General features: G+C 34.3%; 1 protein-coding gene across 1 annotated transcript in view; it reads left to right on the top strand.

Moving 5' to 3' along the window:
• Nucleotides 1-25277, top strand: part of LOC6639366 (glucose transporter type 1) — a 31781-nt gene extending 6504 nt beyond the window's left edge. Inside the window, 13 exon segments of the mRNA XM_047012173.1 lie at nt 1594-1716; nt 1828-2008; nt 10671-10836; nt 10903-11040; nt 11932-12188; nt 12271-12395; nt 12475-12753; nt 12813-13090; nt 13155-13277; nt 15458-15682; nt 15776-15915; nt 19213-19316; nt 22563-25277. Coding sequence (XP_046868129.1) covers nt 1594-1716; nt 1828-2008; nt 10671-10836; nt 10903-11040; nt 11932-12188; nt 12271-12395; nt 12475-12753; nt 12813-13090; nt 13155-13277; nt 15458-15682; nt 15776-15915; nt 19213-19316; nt 22563-25009 — 4586 coding nt within the window. The 3' untranslated portion in view covers nt 25010-25277.
• The last annotated feature ends 695 nt before the right edge of the window (nt 25278-25972 follow it).

Genomic DNA, 25972 nt, shown 5'->3' with positions numbered 1-25972 from the left:
TATAGACATATATACATATATATATATGAATATTGTATATGTATATATATATATATATATATATATATCTGTTTGCCTGCAAATGGTCGTTTCTTCTTTCAGTTCTCGTTGCGTTTTGCTGTTGGTTATTCTTGTATTATTTTTTTTCCAACAATTTTTGTATAGCCAAAAAAAAAAAAAAAAAACACAAGTTTTTTGCTAGTGCACAAAATTTTCTGTTCGTTTTTATTTCCAATTGATTGCAACATTAATTGGTGTGTAGTTTGTTTGTTTGTTCGTTCGGTCGTTTGTTCGTTTCTTCTTCTTTTTTTTTCATCAGGCCGTTATTGTTATTGTCTTTGTTTCAATACCATTTTACTAGTAATTTTTGTATATTTAACACACACAGAAACAGAAGCAATTTGTTTATTTGACTTTTCTTGCGTTTTATTTCAATCAATTGTGTTTGGCTAGATAATTGTCATATTGCTCACACAGACACGTTCACGTTCACATTCACACTTTCTTGAAAAGTTTTGGTTTTGACCCACCCAACACCCCTTGACTTGTCTCTCCCAATCCAATTCCCACAACTCGACAACTTTTGTTTAGCTGCCAGCAGCACTCATTCAATCAATCAAGCAACCAACCAACCAACCAACCAAACAACCAAACAACCAATCAATCAATCAATCAATCAGTCAATCCCAAAACCAAACTAAACCGAACCAAAAACTAAATCAAATCAATCAGCCAATACAGTCGTCCATTAATTAAATGTCGCCCTTCTTAACTGCTTGCTAGTAACTAATTCTATTTCGATTGCAACTTTTCACAAAAACAAAAAACAAAAAAACTTTCTCAACATTTTTCAAGTAGCTCTCTTAGCTGCTGCTAAGTTTGAAACATTTTTGAAAAAAATGCATATATGTGTTTTTGGCTTTTCCGTTTTCTTCTGTTATTTTAGAGAATTACCAAAAATGAGAATAAAAAAAAAGTTTTAGTGTAGTTCACAGCTCTGCTTTTTTTTTGTTGTTTTTGTTAGTCAACTTTTCCCCTTTCTCTCTCTCTGTGTCTCTCTTTTTCTCTATTAAATTGTTTGTGCTGTCCATTAAAAACAAAAACAAGATCTAAAACTAAATAAATTAAGTTAAATGAAAAACCACTACAATGATAAATTGTGTGCTCTCTTCTCTCCCCACCTCCTCCGTCTAAAAAAACTAAAAAAAAAATAACTCAACAACAACAACTAATTACAACAAACAAACAACAAATATTCAACAATTTCTTTTTTATTTTTCGTTTTTTGAAACTATAATTTTATTGTAGAGTGAGTATATAATAAATAAAATGAACATATAGATTAAGTATTTTCGGTTCTTTGATTTTTTCGTTATTACGTTTGATTTTTGATTTCATTTTGCTTTCACTTCAATGATTTCGTGATTTGTTTAAAAAAAAAAAACATTGAAAAGTCTTTAAGAAAACAAGCAAAACAAAACAAATTTTTTGATAAGCTTGCTGGTTGTTTTCCCTCCTCCAACAAAAAAAAAAAAAAAACGAAAAAACAAAAAAATACCCAACACAAATGTCGCCTGTGCCTTCTCCTACCAGTGTCCAATTTGAGCGAAGATTCTTACGATTATGTTTTTGGTGGTCGACGTAAACACAATACGCCAACAACCACGTCAACACAACTCAAGCTGACCTCACCGCCAGTGCGACTGCGACCTGAAGGTAAGTTCCATTGAATTTTCATCGAAACAATATAAAAACGAACCGCATCAGCTTCTTGTTAATATGCATTATGAACTCCCTTACCTTCTCTCTCTCTCCATATAAATATAGACACCTATCGCGGTGGTAATATAAACAACGGCCGTTTCTATCGTCATTCCTTTAGCTATGCCCCAAAGCGTCAACAGCCACATCAGCAGCATCAACGTCAGCATTTAAGTCGGGATGATCGTGAATCAAGATTAAGATGTCATGGCGAAGATGAGGCCACATTGCGCCAATTGCTGCTCGAGTATGTAAAAAACAAAAAAAAAAAAAAAAAAACAATAACAAACTGCCTAACACTTTTTGTGTATAATAATAATAATAATAATAATGCCCAAATGACGAAAGACAATAAATTTTGTCAATTTGATTATCATTATTACCATTTTAACCATTTTTCCATTACCAAATCCAATTCCAAATACCTTTACAATAACAACACAATAAAAAATAAAATAAATCGCATAATGAACAGCATTGCGGATAATGCGGCAGCCCATATAAGTAGGCAACACATTTTGAAGCGTTCATTATGCGGCTGCATTAATAATTATTTGAATTTGCATTTTGGCACACCATAAATATTAGCATTTAGTTGAACAAATAAATAGCAATTATTTTTTGGAGAGAATCTACACCACCCCGAACAGCAACAACAACAGCAACAACAACAACAAACAAACAGCAATAATAACAATTACAATAATAAACAATGTCAATTTATTTAATTTAAAAAACAAACAAACAAATAATAGTTTACTTTTATTTTTGGGTTTATTTTATGTTTGTTTTTTGTTTTTTGTTTCTTCTTTCGCACAAATAAATTAAAATTTAATTTATGGTATTTATTTACCAACACCATTTCTCCCCCTACCTCGCCCATTTTCCCCCCACCCCCCTCACCCACCAAAACCCATGTCAATTTCCGAAAAATAAAACCGATGTATGTAACTATGTAATTCTTCCTCCTTATTCCCACACAGATTTGCGCAAATTATGTTCATTTAAATGTGTGTGTGTGTGTCCTACTACAGCAGAAAAAACCAAAAAAAAGAATAATATATTAAAATAATAATATATAATGTCAATTATTCATTGAGGGCATTCATTGTGTTTTGTGTGTGTTGTTTTTGTCCTTTATCCCTAAACAACAACAACAACAAAAATTTTCAAAAAGAAAAAGAGAAAAACACAAAAAGAAACGAAAACACGAATCAAATAACCGAAACGGGGCACATTGCGACATTCACCAAAAAAACAAACGAAAAGCACAGAAAAGAGCGAAAAGAAAGAAAAAAAAAACGTTCAATATATAAAACGCAAAACTTCGGGCCAAGCATAATGCAAACAACAAAATCTATATTAATTAAGCTTAACTAACTAAAAACAACAAAGAGAAACAAACAACCAAAAAAAAAGAAAAAGAAAGCCAACACAAAAAAAAATAATAATTAACAAGAGCGAGAACAAAAATCAAACAAACGAACCAAAAGAAAAAACCAAAAAAAAAAAACACCCCCTCCTCCCTCTAACGAAACAGAAAGAAAGAAAAGGCAACAAAATGATGGGCACAATGCCACCCAGGTACATATGCAATTCCAACTCCAAATACATATTATTAATATTAATATTAATCACAATAATAATAATAACAACAAATAACAAAAGCCATAGTTAATAATTAAAAACATGATTTTTTCATAATTTCCATTATAATCATCATCATCATCATCATCAGCATTATCCATAATACATATGATCATCATTAACAACTTCATCATCATTTCAAAAAGCAAAAAAAAACCAAAAAAAAAAAGAACACAAAGCAAATATTTTCAAATTAAAGCAAACAAATGCATATAATTTTTTTTCACTTTGTATATAAACAAAATATGTATGTATGAGTGTGTGTGTGTGTTGTGTATGTGTGCGTGTGTGTGTTTGTAAATTTTTATATAATTTTAATTAAAAACTTGGTTAATTAGCCACACATTCATTTGGCTGCTGCTGCTTTTTGTCGAATTGTTTAAGAATTTATTTGATTTTGTTGTTGGCCAAATCACTTACAATTAGATAAATTGATTTTGATTCATTTCACTTGATTGTGTATGTGTAATATATCATGTGAAACCTCCATACATACATACATGCATACATACATACATACATACTATATATATATATGTACTTAATCTTTGTTATTTCGCCTACTTTCAATTGCCACAACAACAACATCAACCAACAACTACAAACAACAACAACAACTGAAGCCACACGCAAAGTGGTTTGGTATTCACGCCACTCAATGAGTATGCAATTTAACTAAGATCAATTAATTTTCACCAAAAAACTTTTCTTGCTCTTTTGCCATCTCTCAGACTCTTTCGCTCGCTCGTTCCCACTCTCTCTCTCTTTCTCTCTCTCTGTCTGTCTGTCTCTGTTTGTTGTTGTTTTTGTTTATACTCTGCTCGTTGTTTCTAATTCAAATTAAACTCATTTTAAATTTAATCATTATTACATATAAATTGCATGGTTTTTGTCCTTTTTCTCTTTGCTGCTGCTGCAATGAATTTTCACACTTCTTTCCTATCGTTTTTTGTTTTTATGATATACACACATACAAACACACTTCTGCATAGATAGATAGATAGATGGTAGACACAATTAAAATTCAATTAATATGACTAAATTAATTTAGTTGTAAAATCTACTAATTGTGGTAAACATTTACAACCACTGCCCAATGGGCTATGGGTTGAGTAGAAAGAATTTTGTAGGCCGAAAAAGATAAAAGGTATTTTATAGAGGAGCGAGAGAGTGAATGAGTGAGTGAATGAATGAATGGATAATGGGGATAGGCATCATCAGCATCAGCATCGCCATCATCCTTCTATGAAGAGAGCCCTTGAGAGTAGCCACAACAATCCAACAGCTGCTGACCTGCCTCTTCATTCACTCATCTCACTTATACTCTCTCACACTCTGACTTCCTTTCTCCCTCTTGGCTTGGCTCTTGTTTGTCTGTCTGTGTGTGTGTGTGTGTGTGTGTGTGTGTGTGTTATGTTTTTTATGACATGCCGAAAAGTGTTTGAGTGCCATTAAGTCGCTGTACACAGTGAACACTTCAATGCACATCCATCCACATATCTACACACTTTCTCTACCCCCCAACCCTCCCACACACACACACACACACACACACACTTCTGCACTTACACTCACACTCACCCGTTTAAAACCATTGACAAACATCCTTGGCCACACTCAGCTAAATTAAAAGTATCCCAACATATTTCAAAAATAATAGTTGAAAAAACCTTCAGCCCCAAAAAATGAGACCAACTTTATATGAATCTTAGAGAACTCAAAGCTCAAAGGATATTATTTGAAACATCACAGAGAACCAAAAAAACAAAGAAACTCTGGTAAATTTAGATTCAAAACAGATTCAAAACAGTTTTAGAACCAAAGCAGACCAAATATCTAAAAGGTTTTACAAAAAAATGAGTGAATGAATGAATTAAACACATTTAAAATTTAGGTACATCGAATCAATTTGTCAAAAGGAAAGCGTTGGGAATCGTTGATCAATTGAGACTTTTCGAAAACGAGAACAGATCAATTTGATTTTGTTTGTTGTTAAATAATTTTCATGCTCAATTTTCAAAATGCTTGCTAAAAATAATTTCTAGTAATTTTTTACATTTTTCATTTAGTGTCTCATAAATCGCACTTTAAATTATGCACAATTGAAATATGTATATCTTAACTATAATCATTTCACTCAATTTATATATATATATATATATGCAAAGCTTTAATCATTATAAATAATTGAGATTTCTTTATGGATTTAAATAGATGAGAAACTGAATATATGTATATATTATTTGTTTAAGTGTATGTCAGTGAGTCAATCAGCATGTGGTTGGCCACTTTGACACACTTACACGAAACCACACCACACACACACACACACACACACGCACACACACACGCACACACTCACTCACACACACACTGCCATCACTTTGCATGCTCATAATTAGCTTATCTTAACCCAACCTCCGCCCCCCCCGCTTTTTCATCCCGCACAATTCTCTCCACACTCAATTTAGCCCCAAATGCTTAACCCAGTCCCAAACCCCTTAACCACCTCTCATAGTTGTGCGTAATCTTTATACATCCGCCAGTCAGTCAATCAGCCAGCCAGTCAGTCAGTCAATATGTCACACAATATTTTCAGGTTTTTTCTGTGTTATTGTTTTTTTTTTCCATTTTCTTCTTTTGGTTTCTATTTAATTGAAAAAATTATTATATATTATATTATATTTTTTTTAATTTCCTCTACACTTTTCTTTCGCTTTCGGTTAATTTTGTGGTTTAACGACCAAAAACTAATTGGCGTAATATGGTCAGATCACCAAAAAATTATTTCTAAAAAAGAGAAGATATATGTATATATATATATATATATATGTATATATGTATATATATGTTGAATATCGAAAAAAACAATTACAATTAAAACAGTAATAAACAAAAAACTACTATCCAAAAAGTATGTTTGTTGCTTTAAAAAAAAAAAAAAAAACACAAATCAAAGTCATTCAATTCATCATCATTCTTTGCATATTTCCATTTCAAGTATACCAAAAGAAAAAATACAAAAATATGAACGAAAAAACTAAAAAAAAAAAATACGAAATGCAAGAGAAAATTTATCATTTAATATAAAAACGCTAAATCTGTGATAATAAATCATGCAAATTATGTGAAATATAAAAAATGCATATACGTGACCACAAAATACAACAAAAAAACAACAACAAAAACCAGCATAAAACCAGAATATGTAAATTGATTTTGAATATGAACAAATAAAGGGAAAAATATATATATACACATATAAACGGCCATTAAACTCTGAAAGAAGCAAAAAAAAAATGCTTAAAAAACTCAACAAAAAAAAAAAATAACAAAAAATGATTAAGGTTAAAAAAAGAAAAAGAACAGAAAAAGTTTGGTGAATGTCCTAATATGCCAATTGGTGAAATTGTGTTTCGTTTTTTTTTTTTTCGTTTTTTTTTTTAATCCTTGATATTTTGATTTTATTTTTTTTAATCAATTTTAATTGAAAATATTTTATAAATAGACTGATCTGAGCGGGAATATATATGCATTAATGCCCATAAAAGTGTTTTATCCAGATTTAACATTTAAATACTATTATTTTGTTGTGCTCTGGCTGTAATTTCTAAAAACAAAAAATTTTAAATTTGCAAATATGAGACAAGATATTTAATTTCGAAATGCCGAATTTGTTTTACCCTTGCAAATAATTCCCAAAAATAGCAACTCTTCCTCGTCTATGCCTGCTGAAAAAAAGTGAAGTGCGAAAAAGAGCTTTCCACTATTAAGTTCTTTAAAAAATTTTAATTCAAATTTAAATTTGTTGTAGTTTCTTCTAACAGCATTAAAAAGAGAATAGATTACCATTTAAGATTATATAGGACATTAGTTTAACAAACAGCTAGAGGTCGATATGAACCTTGCTGACTTATGCTGGATCGATCCTAGACTTAACACAAGAACACAAATTTCTCGTTTTCTATTAATTTCTTTAGTTTTAAGATTCGAAATAATATATATAATTTTTGAAAACCTTTATTCAATTATACCCCGTATTTAGACGGCAATAATTACTTTTTTGGCAATGTAAATAGCACAGTCTAAGCCGAGTTGTCTTCGAGCTGGGCCAATTCGGTTCTAAATATTCGTATTCCTGCCAAGTCGGGCTTCAAAAAGTATCAAATGCATAAAAATTACTAACTGTAGTAATTAAAGTTTTCATATTTGCCATAAAAGTCAAACAGTTTCTCTTACTTTTAGAAAATATGTCACTGCAATGATGAATTGCATCTGGTTAATATAAGGCTTAAGGAATCTATTGGATGCAGGGGAAAACGAGTCCTTTAAGTGCAAACCATTCTCATTGTGTTGATAACAATTTTTAGTTACATTTTTGCATAATTTTTGTTGACAAAAAAGTAAAGAAAAGACAAGTCATATTTGGTAATATGAATGAGAATGCCAACATTTTGTGGCACGTACTCGAGGGAGCATTTAATGAATGCAAAAGGCAGAAGCAGGAACAGCAGCAGCATCAGCAGCATCAGAAGAAGAGGCAACCGAAGCGGCAGAACAGAAATTGGCAGAAAATTTATTAAATGCTCACGTATACAAATCCGTTACACAAAACCGAAAATTCCTGCAGCTGACAGACGCACACACACACACACACATACGAAAACACAACGCCGATAGAGAGATATGCCAATACATATGCACAACAAACAACAATTGTTTTCATGGCGAACAATAACTTTGTACAGGATGCGCTCGAATATCCTCGATGTTGCTGCTGTTGCTGCTCCTGCTGATGTATGCATAAAATAATCCTTTTATGCTCCAGCTCTAGCACAACAATGTCCGTGAAATGGAAAACAATAACAATAACAGCAACAGCAACATAACTTTTTGTCCCCTAACCAACAACAGTGCCGAACACCCGCCCACCCGCCCCCTCCTCCCTCCAACCAGCATCACCCACTTTTGCTTCATTTCAATCGTCATGCCTGCCTGGCGCCCGCATTAACATAATGCGCAGCCAACTCAAGTGCTAGGCCCTGCATACGCGTCGTATGCGCAATGTTTGTATGTATGGTGTATGTGGCAGGGTATATGCAACTGTCGCCTATAACTTTTGCTCTCTCTCTCTCTTTATCTCTATCTCTCTCTGCTCTGCTTTGTTTGGCTTTTTGGGTTGCATTTCGTTTTTTTTGTTTGTTCCTATTTGATTTAGTGAGCTAGAGCGAGCCCTACCGTTACATTTTGTTTACTCTTACACAGAAAGCACTTCTCAATTTCAGACATGGTATATCTAGATATAGCTGTCTATCCACACACACCTCCCCCCCCCTCCCGACACCACGCTACCAGCCGACCCTCCACGCGGCATTGTTGGCAGGCGGCACACCGGGTCGTTGATACAGAGGGGGGGCAGGGACAATCAAGGGAGTAGTTGGGGTGTTTATTTGTTTCAGGGTTTCATGTTAATGAAAATGTAAATTTTATACATTTTGCTTTGGACTCTAAAAAAAAAAAAAATAGGGGAAATTGAAATGGAATTTCATGTACATATGTATAGTTTCATTCAAAAAGCTGACATAAAGCATACAAAACTCTAATGTATAGGACGATGATATGGTTTAAGGTCATGTTTATGTCAAAGCTATGTATAGCAATTTAGCAATTTGCTTACTGTGTCACATAAAGTCAACATGATAACAAAATGTTATGAGATCAACTTCGACTTACAAAGTGAAGAAAAAGAAGAATAGAAAAGCACTTTTTCCTGACTTGACTTTGAATCTGAATTACAATCAAATCAAAGTACTTCAAACGAAAGAGAGTGAGAGAGAAAACGACAAAGAGGGGGACTGAGAGAAAACTATGGCACATCGTTTAACTTTCACTTTGCTTTGCTCTTCTTCTTCTTTTGTCTTCATCATTGTTTTCTGTCTTATTTCTGTTAATTTTATGCATTTCATTTTTTATTCTTCTTGTATTCTTCTTCAATATTTCCATATTTTTTACCTTTTTTTGTTCTTTTGCTTCCATTTTTCATTAAGGTAAAAGGACTTTACAAAAGTAAAGAGCATGAAGTTGTGAAGAAACAAAGTAGAGGAGGGATGGGTGGAGGACAGAGGGAGATAAAAGATGTAAAAAAAAGGAAAGCAGAAGCAAAAAAAAAAGAAAGGATTTAGCAAAATTTTTGTATAATTTAAAATCACAAAATTCCATTTGTAGTCCCAAAGAGTATAATAAATTGTATTTTTCCACCAACTGTCTGTTGTTAACTATCCTTTTGCAAGGATATCACTCTAAGGACCTCCTTCACCCCCCCCCTCCTCCTTCGTCTCTTACTGAGTTGGAACATTACTCTTGACTTAACCTTAACGAAATATGCCAACAATTTACTTTAAGTTACTTTTTATGTACTTAGTGGCTTGGCTGATATTTTTTCTTCTTCGTTTTTCCTGTTTGGTTGCTTGTTTTTGCTCTATGCTTTTTGTTGTTGTTGTTGTTGCCGTTTTTTGTATTTTCTTTTCTTTTTTTTTTAGCTGCAACACACAAATCCTTTCGTTGCCAAGTCTCTGACTCCAACTTGTTCTATATCCACGACTTGCGTCTCCGACTCCATTCAAAAACTCTCTGACTCTGTGTCTGTGCGTTTTTCCTCAAACTTTGCCCCTCCTTTTCTGCACTCCATTCCGCCTCTGACCTGCTCTAGCTAAACCCATGCCACCCTCCCTGCCCCCCAAACCCTTTTCTTAGCATTTTTAAGTTGTAGTCCATAAAATTTATGTTGCTTCATTCTTCAATAATTGCATAGCTCAGTAAATTTTAATGCAAGCGGTCATAAATAATTTCGTTTCGCTTCACAAGCAACAACAAAAACAACAACAACAACAAAACGAAAACATCCACCACAATAACAATATAAATTACGTAGTATAATGCCATAATAAAGTTGCAAAAAACAAAAACAAAATAACAAAACAAACTACAAAAGCCAAGAAGGCATTCGTACAACTAAAGTGCATTTTTTTTCGTCTGATATTTTCTTTCTCCTGAATGTTGCGTGACTCTTGACCTGTAAAAAACAAAAACAAAATAAACACGATAAACACAAAAACCACCAAACCACCAAATGGAACTGAAACTAAACTGAACTCTGTGGCACACGTGATGTTCCATATGCTGGGTCCACGCCAACGCCAACGCCAACGCCAACCCTCTGACGCATGCCACGCCCACCATCATGATGATGATGATGATGGCAGTTTGCAAAAGCAAGTTAGCGTGATGAGCATGAATCTATCAGCGAAACTCGATGAGCTGCAGCGAGGCGATCGACACCTGGAGACAACAGTCGCCTTGTGCGAAATACGCACCCAGCTCCAAGAGCTGACCAAATCGGTGGAGAGCTGCCAAAGTGAAGTGTCCGAGGTAAGTGATGATCAACAGTCTGGGATCAAAATCAACCATCCCGATTGATTGATTGATTGTTTACAGGTAAAACGTGACATGGTGGCCATTAAACATGAATTGGATACTGTGCAGCAAGTGAAAGAGGAAATTGAGGAGCTGCGCGAATATGTCGACAGACTGGAGGAGCATACGCACAGACGGAAGCTAAGACTTTTAGAACAAGTTTGTAGCTTAAATTATTTGCCATGTTGTGTAATTAAAAATACTTGAATTTCATTTCTCTCTCTATTCATATAACCGAAATAAACCAAACGAAAAAAAAAAACAAACAAAATACATATCACACACACACACACACAAATACACAACTCTGAGTCATACACAAAGAGCAAAAAAGTTGGCCATCATTAAGACAAAACCAAAAAAGGGAAAACCAAATGTGCTACCAAGAATATGATTGCAACTTTTTAACTTTTGTCTAAAAACCTTTCCTCATCCAACCAACAAAACACAGACACACACCCACACACATACACTCACATACACCACCACCGACGGCTTTGTCATCCACACTATCATCCCCACACACACACACACCCACAAACACCCACACACACACATATTCATATTTTACTCTGCCATTTTCAGTTAAAATTTTAAGTTGAATTTTTTATATTTGAATAAAACAAAGAAATCAAAAAAAAAAACAACATTTTTGTACAAAAAAAACCGAAATTTGTCTTTTTTTCATTACAATTACAATTTTTTATTTTAATTTTTAAGTTAATTTGAATTTAAGTTTCACAAAAATCTGAGAGAATTGAGAATATTGATAAAACAACAAAATAAAAATTTTCATTTGTGTTTTGGCGCACACTCGTTTTGCAAAGCGTTTGATGACTTCCCCCTCCAACGCCCCCCCCCCCCCCCCCCACCCCAAACCACGCACAAAAGAACCAAAATATCCTACCCCCCAATCCCTGCCCACACCCTTTGCCTAAGCCAAATATTCCCAAAAACCAAAAAATAATTCATAAATTTTGATACGTTTTATGCTTAATTTTCGTTTTTCCGTTTGTTTTCGTCTCTTCTCTTTTTTGTTGAATTTTCTAGGGTCTTACCTTCTTCCTAACCTATTCAATATTCTCAGCGGTGCTGGGAATGTTGCAATTTGGTTACAATACGGGAGTGATCAATGCACCCGAAAAGAATATTGAGAATTTCATGAAGGATGTGTACAAGGATCGCTATGGCGAAGATATTAGCGAGGAATTTATACAGCAATTGTATTCAGTTGCCGTATCCATATTTGCCATTGGTGGCATGCTCGGCGGTTTCAGTGGCGGCTGGATGGCCAATCGATTTGGCAGGTAAGTGAATACCCGTAAATGAAGTTGAAGTTGATGTGATATAAATTGTTGTTTTTCTTTATTTTTTGGGGGAAAAAAACAGAAAAGGCGGCTTATTGTTAAACAATGTGCTCGGTATATCGGGCGCTTGTTTAATGGGTTTTACCAAAGTTAGTCATTCCTATGAAATGTTATTCCTTGGCCGGTTTATAATTGGTGTTAATTGCGGTAAGTTAGCTCTCTCTCTCTCTCTCTATCTCTCTCTTGCTTGATGTCTGTTATTGAATGCATTTGGTTTGGTTTTTAGGTCTCAATACATCATTGGTGCCAATGTACATCTCGGAAATAGCGCCACTGAATCTACGCGGTGGCTTAGGTACTGTTAATCAATTGGCTGTGACTGTAGGTTTATTATTATCCCAGGTGCTGGGCATTGAACAAATCTTGGGCACCAATGAGGGCTGGCCCATACTGTTGGGTCTGGCCATATGTCCAGCAATATTGCAATTAATTTTACTGCCCGTTTGTCCCGAATCGCCAAGATATTTGCTCATTACCAAACAATGGGAGGAGGAGGCAAGAAAGGGTAAAGTTTTAAAATTAAATCTCCAATGGCCTTGTATATATAATTAATTATTCTTACAGCATTGCGTCGTCTGCGTGCCTCTGGCTCTGTTGAGGAGGATATTGAGGAAATGCGAGCCGAGGAGCGTGCCCAACAGGCCGAGAGCCATATATCGACCATGGAGCTAATATGCTCACCCACACTGCGTCCGCCATTGATCATTGGCATTGTGATGCAGCTAAGTCAACAGTTTAGCGGTATCAATGCCGTTTTCTATTACTCCACATCGCTCTTTATGAGCTCCGGCCTGACGGAGGAGAGCGCCAAATTTGCCACAATTGGCATTGGTGCCATTATGGTATGATGAATAACAGCAACAACAACAACAGTCTTTACTTACATAATGTTCTTTTCTTTGTTAGGTTGTAATGACTCTGGTCTCCATACCATTGATGGATCGCACGGGTCGTCGTACTCTGCATTTGTATGGTCTTGGCGGCATGTTCATATTCTCCATATTCATCACAATATCGTTTTTGATCAAGGCAAGTTTGAGTTCGATGTGGGCCAAAAAATGTGGAGAGTTTAGCATAACTATCATAACTAGTCCCAGTAAATGTAAACGAATGAAAGTGAAAACTGCCTGGCCTGATAGCATTTTGTTGTTGCATACTTTTAGGCATTTGCCGAATGTTTATTCTACTATTTGAATATTGATACATACATATCTAACTAACTACATATATACATACATTTATATACATATAAATATTTTATGCATGAAGTTGTGTTTAAACCGCGTAGCCCCCCAAGAGGCAGGCAAAAGCAAAAAAACATGAAAAAAACAAAAACTAAAACCTAAAAAACAAAAAAACGTCCCCCGAAAAAAAAAAAAACTGAAATATCGCATGACAGTTGTCCCGCGCGTATTTCTATAAATTATTGATGTGAGATATACAACGCGTATATATATACATATATATATCCCTCTATGCATATACATATTACACATTACATATATGTGGATATAGATATGTGCATGTATATGTATATGTATATGCATTTGAATTCATAACAAGTAAAATTTATTGCCTGCGTCTGTTGAAGCATTCAATTTACCTATATGCTGTGCTCTTCCCAAACATTCATTTTATTTTTTAAATTTTTATTGAAATCTCTATTAGGGTTGTTCATTTTTCTATATTAAAACTGTTTTGCCCTTGTCAATGGCAATTACAAAAAGAATATATTTGTATTTATAAATTGAACTTGAATAACCCTAACATTGTATATAAAAGGCTAATATAGTTAATACACACTCATACTAAATAATAAGTATTTAGACCAACTGCTGAGGCATTTAGTTAATTAATTTTGCCATAAAGCTTCAAATTTATTTATTCTCGCATGTGTTGTAGATTTTCCAAACAACAAAATGTATAACTTTAAGCTGCACGTTTCCTTTACACTGTAGAAAATAGTTTTTGAAACTTGCTTTTGCTGCATGCAATGCATTTTGTGCTTTGATTTTGGAATTTGTTTTCTGTTTTGCCTAGGTTAAGTTTCGATTGCCCAAAATTGATTGGACTTAAGATCAAGAATTTGCTGAAATCACTTAGTTGTAGCTAACATATGAATTATTTAGCTATAACCATTTGATTAAACCAATTGTTCAGTCAAATTTTGGGCAATCAGTCTCAGCCCTTGAATTAGATGCTATTCTCGACTTGGCAGGCTTTTTGCCCATTTAAACAAAAAAAAAAAAATGATACACTTCAGCAAAATGAACACCAAACACCGAAATCATTTAACGAATAATATATATTTATACAAAATTTAAGTTTTTGATTTTCAATCAATTTAACAACACAAATGAAACACACAATTTCGCAAAGTGTTTTTAGCAGCAGCAAAACAGCAGCAGAAGCACAGCAAAACAGCAAAAAAAAACTATAAAAAAAAAAACAACGAGTTATGGAAAACAAAAACAAAAAACAACAACTATAAACAATTCGCTTAGATAGCAGAATAATAAAACAAAACAAAACAAACAAACCACAATTAGTATACACAAAGCTAAATTCGCTTCTGACACAAACTCAACTCAACTTAATTGTCATTTGTTAGCTAGTTTACTTTTTATGTGTTTTTAGTTATTTATTTGTTTTTTTTTTTTTTTTTGTTTTTATATCTAAATTTTAAGGTTTTAAAACCATTTTTCTTATAACAGAAACTCTTTTCAGTCTAAGTATACTTTTTTTTTAAAAACCAAATTATGCAAAAGAAAAACTCAAGCGACAGTTGCATTTTCCCTCTATGACAGCGAAAAGGATATCGGTAATTGAGAAACTAACTTAACTCTTTGAGAACCAAGAAACTAAACTAAACCTAATACTCAACAGCTAAGCCAAATAATTATTTTTCAAATTTATTGCAAATTTTAAGTCGTAAACGTAAACCCAAAAACTCAACTCATGCATAAAAACGAACAAAAAAAAAAAAAAAAGTGTTTGACATCAAGTTAGGACGATATATTTACTCTTATAAATTATTATTATAATTATTATTTTCTTGACTGATTTGTTCACATTTTATTTCGAAACGATTCGTTAAACAAATTTCGTAAAAAAAAATGAAGAAAAAAAGTAAAAAGAAAATTTATCGTGATGAAAGAAAAAGCCTACAAATCATCGAGAATGCGAAGATTACTATGCATTTTGTATAGGAGTTTTTTGGTTATGTACAGGAAATGATCGACTGGATGTCATATCTCTCTGTGGTGGCCACCTTGGGCTTTGTGGTCTTCTTTGCCGTTGGACCCGGATCCATACCGTGGATGATAACGGCGGAGTTATTCTCGCAAGGACCTCGACCGAGTGCCATGGCCATAGCCGTGCTGGTCAATTGGATGGCTAATTTCGTTGTTGGCATTGGTTTCCCCAGCATGAAGGTGAGTTAACAAACAAAAAGAGTCTCCCTAGACGTGAATAACTTTCTCACATTCTCTTTCCCCTTCTTTCTCTCTCTCACTTTGTTATTTTAGACTGCTTTGGAGAATTATACATTCTTACCGTTCAGCGTATTCTTAGCCATATTTTGGATATTCACCTATAAGAAGGTTCCTGAGACCAAAAACAAAACATTTGAAGAGATTTTGGCTCTCTTCCGTCACAATAATGGCAGGTATGTTACCACAAAATCGCCCCCCATCATACCCCCTCCTTCACCCTAACGACAACGACTAACATATCGATACTACAAATCATAACTAATTTGTTTGAATTTTCAACACAAAAAATAAAAAACTGAAAGAAGAATCTTGTCTAGTTTGAAAAAATGAATGAAATTCCTCCATAACACCTTCGACTTTTCCTCAATTTACTTGGAAGCTTATTATGCGGTTTTTTGGAAACCTTTTTTTCAATTGCCCACAGAACAGAAGAAAGAACGAAAAAAAAAAATATATAATGTGATCAATTTGTGGTCAATTTTAAGATAGATTCATTATCTCATCATTTATGGTTTAATTTTGAGTTTCGTATTGATTTTTTTCTTTTCAATAATAACAACAAGTTTATTTTAATGGCACTCTCTCTCTCTCTCTCTAAATACATTCTATTCCTAATATCAATATATATTAATTAAAACTGACAAAAAATACAAAAAAAAAAATAAAACAAAAAAACAAAAACAAGGACATTTCGAGATAGTAGACTGTACGGGTAAGTTGCATGAAGTCACAAAACAAAGGCAAAAGGGAAAACTAAAAAAAAAAAAACAAATATATTAAATTGAAGCCTGGTCTTCTTTAAATGAATGAATAAAAAAACCAAAAACAAATATAAAGTCTATTAAAATTGTAGCTCGTTTTTGCTGTCCTTGTAATATTTAACGTTTTTATTAGCCACTTTAATTGTTCAAATTTCTCTCTATCATCTCTTTTATATGTGACAAATAAATTGTCTGTTTGGCATGTTTGCTTCAACTTTGCCTGTTCTTGTTTGTTACCAAAAACTGGCAACTTAAACCAAAAAAAAAAAAAACAAAAACAAAAACAAAAATCGAAAAATGAAAAAAAAAAAACAAATCAAAAACCATTAAATAAATAGCCCATTATTTAATATGAATTTTAGTATTCTGCTCTTTCCTATAAATACATATGTCGCTATCTCTCTCTTTCTCTCACACACACACACAGTTTTTGTCTATATAGTTATATATATACAAACTTATATATATATATATACATATATGTATTGATATATTAAGGTCATATCTCATCATGTCCTCCCTAGCCCCCCCTTTTTTTTTGCCAATCACATTCATCTCAACATGCCACGCCACGCCTCGCCGCCTTTTTCATCTCTCCCTCTCCCTGGCTCTCTCTCTCAAACTGTCTCTCTCTCTGTCTCTCTTTTGAAAATGTAATTTCAATTTCTAATTCATGCAGCAATTCCCTTCCCAAAAACCTACATTGTCCTATTCTCGCTCTCTCATTAAAAATAAATTGGTTAGTTTAAAGCATCCAACAACAAAAATGCTCAAAATGACACCTACAAAACACTCATACAAACACACATAGATGCACATACACACACACATACACACACCTATACACCTACACACCAAAATGAGAAACACATCCTTACACTGATTATGTTGTTTGCCCATTTAGCGAGGACAGTGTCAACGGTAATGGTAGTTGCTCGACAGCGGACATTGAAATTTCGCAACGTGACAACGTTGATAACTCTAGAAGTAACTCTATCATCAGCAACACCAACAACACGCGAACCAAATTGCAGTAACCGTAACCGTAACCGTAACCGAAACCAATACCAATGCCATACCGTGTCGCAACGTTTAACTCCCCCCAAACGCCCCCATTTCCCTACCATGCCCAGTGCCCATACAAGAACACGAGAATTGAAGAGAAAATAAAAACCAACTCAACCCAACCCAACCACAAGCCACACACTACGCCACTCTCTTCTCTTGTGTTGTTGTTGTTGTTGTTAATATGCCGTATTTAATTTATTTTGTAATTTAACTTTAATGTGCACCAGAAAATTTTGTTAGAAAATGCTTACCAACTTGAACCAACCAAAGTAAACTCGTTCAATTTTGATTCGATTTTGAGGCCACTGAAACTGAATCCGATGCAAAGCATAAACAAATTAGAAACAAAAATATATTAAAAGTAAGCATTTTCCAATTAATATTACACTTTATTATTTCCATTATGTTCTATATATATATAGATAATTTTAATGATATTTTGCATTATAATTTTGATTGTCCCCCTTCTTCTTTTAAGTATTTTTTTTTTGTTGTTTTTTTTTTTGTACCTATAATTTAATTAAACAAATTGTGTTAATTGACATTTAGTCAATTATTTTATGTTAGTTCATTTGATTTGCATATAAAAGCCGAGCTTAATAAACTTCCAAGCGAAAAGACAATTCAATTCTGTTGTATCCTTTCATATCAAGCTCTTTCAGCTCAGGTAAACTTGAATTCCATAGATACAAGGACATACAGATACACAAAAACACATACAAACACACAAAGAGATTTACAAAATATCAGAAGAATAGTAAAATCAGGAGCCCAATTTCTTAAAACTTTGATTTTGCCCAAGCTTAGTATAAGAATATTAGGGGCTCGGATCAGTCTAAGCCTTCAATTGAGTGACGACAATAAAGAAATCTATGTAGACTTTAATCATATTGTCGTAGATTGAAACACTTTTCTTTTTAGCAAAGTTTTGTAATTTTATCGTAAACAAAACTAATTTAACATGCCTTGATAATTTTTTGTATCAAGTTTGGATTCATTTGGTATTCATTGTCCTTTTCGACATATTTTTAGAAATTTCTGTGATAAAAAGTTACAAAAAATGGAAAGATAACTATAAGTTTTTTTAAATTTTTAAGCAAAAAAAAAACCACATAAAATTTTTATTAAAGGAAAGAAGTTTAATGTAAAATTGAAAAATTCTTTCGTAACTGATGTTACATTTATATTTACTAGCTTAATTAAAAAAATTAAACAACTATAAAAAAAAGTTTCAGCCTAGAAGTTTAAAAATTAAAGATAATTCTTTAAATAGGTTGCCATTACTCAGGAAAATCGGGGAAAACACACTAAAGTCGCAGCAAAAGAAATAATAAATAGATAAAAATAGACTATAGACGGGAACCAATACATCTAGTCTCTTAGAAGCCCTGTTTTTTTTTTGTTCCCTGCTCCTCCAATTACTCTCACACTTTTTTGGTCCTTAATACGTCTCAGCCTCCTTACATACATACGTATCGATCTTTAAAACCAAAAAAAAAAAAATATAACAAGTATAACAAAAAGAAAGAAAAAATACAACAACAACCAAAAAGAAAAAGAAAAAAGACAAAAAAAAAAATCAAATTTAAATTTAAAATACATTTACACTTAAAACATAATCGTAGAGTGTGCGAATTTCAGGAGTATGCTAAACTGCACAAATAGCTTGGAGCCACAATCAATGAATTCTGGCATCGAGCATGCCGCCTTGATGGTATCTGAGGAGAAGACCCAACATGACTCACGTAAGAATCGAATCTGAATCTGAACCAACACAGAAACACACACACACACACACACACACGCATAGAAACATGCATACACTGGCACTCATACACACACACACACAAACACACTCAGAGAATAATTTAATGAAAGAAAACTCGTTTTAAATTAAGTGACATTTTTTATGTTTATTTGTTGTGCAAATTGCCCCTAAAAACAAAAAACAAAACCAAAAAAATAAAACATCAATGTTGTCCAAACACACACGCACACACACACCTAGTTAAATACATCTACAAAAATATATGTATATATGTATGTTATATATACATATACATATTCTAGGTAAACACAAACCAAACTTAAAACCAAAACTAAAATAAACTAGTTAACACACACACACACACATATAAAACTTCACTTAGGGGAATTCGGACATTTTGTTGAGTATTTAATCAATGAGTCAATTGCTAGGCCAAATGTTTAATAATATTTTAAAATAAAACAAAAAGTCACAACTCTCTCTGAAAATTGCATTATGCCCAAAAAAGTATGCTATATTTCGATTAAAGCAAACTAGGCTCTACTTCACCTTTTGCTTACGCCTACTTCAGTTCAATTTTGATATGAATTTTAATGACTATGTATTGTATGTTTGGATAGCTTAACTTAATTAAATCAAGTCAAGAACTGAAAGTCCGAAATTATGAGTAAACAACAATCTGCAGTAATGTTTTATCTATAAACTGGCATTAAAATTTCAAAAATCCGTCCAAAAAATTTCTCGATTCCCCTTAGTGCAATAACACACAAAAATACTTACCCACACACACACACACAGATACCCATACAAAAGATACATTCGATTGAAATTATCTCTATCAACATTTGTGAACATGTCCGCATAAACGAAATTTGTTTTATTTATTTCAACACAATTTTTAATGAATTCAAATTAAACATAATTAGCAAATATTTTCACATTTCAAACAAAAAAGAAAAAAAAAACAAACAATTTTTATGTTATTTTTACTAACCAACATCCAATCAACTCATATTTAGCAATCATTTTAATTTACTTTTTTTTTTGGCCTGCAAATAGTTACTACCAAAAAAGAAATATGTATTTCATACATATATAATATATTTTGTATATATTTCTTATTAATAATCGTACAATTTAATTATATTTAATGTAGTTTTTGTAGCTTGTGCTAGTTTTGAAATTTAATTTTTGATCTTCTCAAAAAAAAAAAAAAATAAAACAAATATTGATATGAATTTTCATTTTATTTTCTCGAATTGATGAAATGCATTTAAACAAAAACCCAAATAATAATAAATAAAAAAAAAACAACAATTTATATTGGATATCAAATCATCATCAACTGGATAACACAACCAACAACCAACAACAACAACTACAACAACTCGAAACTTCAATTCAACAATGCACACAAATCAAATTGTTAAACAATTCAACTACTGTATGTAACCAAATGAATGATGTATATATATATATATATATATAATACCATATATATATATATATATATGTGTGTATATATATATTGGCGAACCGATCTGAACGAACAACTTGCATGAAATTTGCCAATTCTGTTGGCTCTTCTGTTTTTTGTTTTTTCTTTTTGTTTGTTTTTTGTTCGTTTTGTTTGCCATTTTAATTACTAAAGTCTTTGGTACGACCTCGTTTTCATTGACGGTTGAAGGCATGGGTCCATATCCTTTAAGCGATAGCACCAATCTATTGGGTCCAACATCGACTAGCTATGCCAGCGGAGGTTTCGGTCTAACCAGCGGCAACATCGGCAGCGGAGTCGCCGGCGGTGGCTCAGCCACTTGCTATACGAACTATGGTACAAATATACAAACGCCAGTTCCTAATCGCAAATGTTACTACAATAACGACGAGTCGGCCGACTATGGGCGAGATGATAATTTCCGCCGACACTCGGCGCACGGAAGAATGTCATGTAGGTGTCACATTCAAACGTATCCACAATCAAGCTCTCTCTCTCTCTCACCACTCAGCTAATAATAATCAAATCAATTGAAAAGCATTTACAAGAAAATGCCTCTTACACCCCAAAATTGCACACGAATCGTTAAGAGACGCGAAAGGCCCAAAAAGAAATTAGAAAAACATTGAAAATGAACTACAAGACAGTTCACTTTAGTTCAGTTAACTGAACTTTCTTATAAATAAATTAAATTTACATAAATTTACTACTACTATCAAAATTTGTAGCTTTCAATTTTGTATAATTTGTAATTTTTTATTTATTTGTTTTAGTACGCAAGTGAAACTCAACATATGGGACCCAGAAATACTCGTATATAGATCAAGTGATTAAACAAGCGAATCAAATAATTGGCTAAGTAAAAACTGAAAAGGCTTTAACTACACAACAACAAAAAAACAATAAACACACAGCACACAACCGACTGATCAACAAATCACAATAACAATAACAATAACACTCACTCGATCATTCACTTACTGACTCTATCAATCAATCAATCAATCACTCAATTGCCAATAATGCGCCAAAAACTATGCAATGCAAAACATAAGTCATTCAAATACTAAATGGTTACTCGATTTGAATCCACTTGACCCTCTGCAAGGATATTTCTCAAAGTTTTGATGGCTATTTACAAGCCTTGGCTTAAATTTCCTTTAAGCTGAATTCCCACCAAATTATTAACTATCAAGCGTATCAATTTATATATCATCAGCTAATATTTAATCTTGCATGAGTTTTTATTAACCAATTTTTGTTCTTAGCATTCGAATTTTGTTGCATTTGGCATGGTAAAATAATAAATAATGGCATGATGCATGTCTTTTTTTTTTGGTTTTTTGTTTTATATTATTTAACTGCATGCATTTTTTTAGATAGAATTTTAAATCAAAAGTCGAATAAAAAAACAAAACAGAAAAAAAGAAAAATAGACAACAAAGGAACAACACAGCTAAATACTATTTAATAAAACTAAAAAAAAAAAACCCAAAAGCATAAATTGAAAGCAAAAACCCAAAAAGAAAAAAAAAAACAATAAAATAAAGTTGAAAAATTTGGCTGACCTCTTGAACTAATCTAATTTTATCTATTGCTCTTGCTTTTCACTCTGCTCTGCTTTTTCCTTTGTATCGATACCAACACCACCACCACACCTACTACCCACCACGCCCCCCAAAAACCCAAACCCCAACCACCACTCTGTGTCCTGTATGTATGTAGCTGCATCCGAGCGATTTTTAGACGGCGGCCGAAGTACACACCAGGGCCGGAACGCTGCCTCTGTGCCCCATCACCTTCGTCAGCAACCAGCACCAACTGTCTGCCTGCCGAACAGCGGGCCTTGACTGAGGAGCAACGCCTCACCTGAACCTCCTCCTCCTCCAACATTGTCTCCGCCTCGGCATCCGCATCAGCCTGAACACCAACAACAGCAACAACAACAACAAGAAACTGCCATCAGTCGCAATGAAGAGCAGCAAATACGATTCAACACGACAACAACAACAACAAACACACACGAATATATACATTGCAGTTATGACAACAAAGATATTGTATGTGATCAAGCCTCCTCTTCAATGCACTTGAACTCTCACGAGCCGCCTCTTTCGGCTCAAACTCAGGAGTCTCAGAATGCCATTTTGAGTCACTGCCAACGCAGCAAGCAGCAGCAGCCGCAGCAGCAACATAGCCACAGTCACAGCCATAGTCATAGTCCGCATCACAGTCGTCACACATCACCGCACAGTCACTCCCAGCAGCAGCAGCAGCAGCAGCAACAACAGCCACAGCAATCACATGCCCATTCCCATCATCATCATTATCGTCGTAAACGAAGACAGGCAACTGGAAGTGGTAGTCTACCCGGAGCCCATACCAGCAACCATCATCATAGCAATAACAACAACAACACAAATACATCCTCGTCACGGCATTCAAATGGTTGCTCATCATCGAATCGTCGTCGTCATCGTTCGGTCACCGATATGTCCTCCAATTCTATCAATGCCGATCGTGAGATTCAAGAGATCATGATGGTGCGCAAAACCTGTTGCACTGAGTTGGCCCAATGCTTTGCCGAGGATCTGTACGGCTCGTCTTCACGTCGTCCGAGCAGTTGTTGCACCAGCTCCGATTATTGCTATCAAACCGATTCGACTAGCCTCTACGGCGATTCCCGGTCCACATTGAGTCGGAACAATTCAATCAAATCGGCATCGGCGGCCATCAGGAAGCAGCAACGTTTGAATAATCGTCAACCCAGTTATACCTCCATATCGCTGCGTGGCCTCAATGATAGCTCGTTAACCTCGATCTTTGATCGTGCCAAACAGACCGCCTCCGCCTCCGGCCTACCCGAATATGCCTGCTCACCCTCGCCCATACGCTGGAGTTTTCTGGCCGGCGACAATGATAACAATGGCAGCAAATCATCGACAACGGAAATCGAGCAGAGATCCGTTGAGCGCGAGGAAGAGGATAAAATGGATGCCTGGCATGTCCCGGAGCCGGAGAAGAAGCCATGCCGCAAGATAAGCTATCAGGACGATGATGAGGGACCCAGCACATCGGCAGCAGCTGCTGCCGCACGTAAACGTCGCAGCAGCAGCTATCATTGTGAATTCGAGGAGGAGGAAGCTTCCACCACGGCCATATTGTATCATCAGGATCCGGGTGAATCGTTTAACAATTGCTGCAGCAATTATATACAATGCAATACGTATTTGGATCAGGATTTGCAAATAACCAGCGAGGATATACATCAGTATTTGTCCAAGGGTCAACAGTCGATTGATTCATCGGATATATTAAACAATTCCAAGAATTATCCTTTTCAACCCAGCAATACATTGGAATTTCAATATAAAAACAATTTCCAACAGAATGGTAATCAAAATGTTGATCAAAAGGAAACGAATCTCAATCAAATGGAGGAGCAGCATCATCATCATCAGCAGCAGCAGCATCACAATCAGCAGCAACAACAACAACAACAACAGCAGACCACCAACATCAATCTATCGACCAGTTCGAACAACATCAACATTGTGTTCAACAGCAATATGCAATCAAATGCCGGCACTGCAACTGCCGGCAACGAGGTGAAGTTCATCAACAATTGCAATCGAAGCTACGACTACACCAACATGTCGGGTCATCTGAATTTTGATAAGCCGCTGGGCATTGTGGAATTGCCAAAGGAATTCGGTGTCATTGGCGGCGGTCATGCCGATGCCTCGATCAATTCAACAACCGCAAGTGAACACTCATCATCGCTGCCATCGCCCACACCGATGCCGCATCATTTCGAGTCATTTGATGCTGCCTCCGAGCATAATCTTATGTCACCGTGCCTTGGTTCACCGGGCTCGGTCAATCCCAGTGGCGATGATTCCTTTGTTCACCTGCATCATCATCATTCCCATCCGCATTCACATCAGCATACGCATCAGCATCAGCATCAGCATACGCATTATACGCACTCGCACCCGCATAGCCATGCTTCCTCCGCATCCGCCTCTGCCTCCTCATCCCATCACCATCAGCAACATCAGCATATGCACACCTACAACATGGCCGATGCCGAGCAATTTCGTCTGGGCAATGCCTTCAAGAAAGTGCGCAAGCGTGCACGCAAATACACAGATTTCCTGCGTAAAAAGTGAAATGGAAATCAATTGATACAATAATCCTTCTCCTTAATCCCCAAACTCACACACACACACACACCATCACAAACATACATATATACATAGATTCGCCCTATTTTGGACGTAAATATGTGGTTGTTGCCAAGCCTCGGCAGCGTCGTACGCAAAGCCTGGACGAGGATTGAGAGGGGAGCAGCAACAACCGCCGCAGCAGCCGCCGCAGCAGCAGACAAGCAATAACTAAGCTAAACAAAAAACCAAAAACAAATATTAAAACAAAATAAAAATATATTAAACATTTTTCTATTTAAATTACAATTTTGTACACTGCCAAAAAAAAAAAAAACAAAAAACAAAAAAAACTTAAAAAAGTAAAGTAAAAGCAAAAAAAGGACAAGCAAACGAAAGAAAAGTAATAATTATTAAATGAACAAAAGAATGTTTAAATAGGTTACAAATAATTTGCAAAAACAAATAAAAAGTCACACACACTCACTCACTCACACACACACACACAGCTACAACAAGAAGAAGATGAACAACAACAACAACGACTATTTTAAATAACAAGAAAAATGTATTTAAGATTTTTCGAAAATTTGCATATAAATATATATATAGGTATATATATATATATATATATATATACATATGTATATAAAGTAATTAAAGCATGCATAAAGCGAAAAAAAAAAAACAGAAATCAAGGAGAATTAAAAAAAGAAAAAGAAAAAAGCACAACCTACTCAAGCATTAAAGAAATTAGTTAATAAAATATTTAAAAAATTAGTGTTAAGTATGAAAACAACAACAACAACAAATTTAGAGTTTCAGCAGAACGCAAATTACAAGCAAACCAAACAAAATAAAAACCAAACAAATAATAATTATAATTAATTAACAAGAAATGAAATTAAAAATAAACTTGTAGTCAAAAATAACTACAATTAAACAAAAAAAAAAAAAAAAATGCAAGTT

This window comes from Drosophila willistoni (assembly GCF_018902025.1).
Source record: "Drosophila willistoni isolate 14030-0811.24 chromosome XR unlocalized genomic scaffold, UCI_dwil_1.1 Seg144, whole genome shotgun sequence".
Lineage (NCBI taxonomy): Eukaryota > Metazoa > Arthropoda > Insecta > Diptera > Drosophilidae > Drosophila > Drosophila willistoni.
The sequence above is the reverse complement of the archived record's forward strand: the minus strand, read 5'-3'. Positions and strand labels throughout refer to the sequence as shown.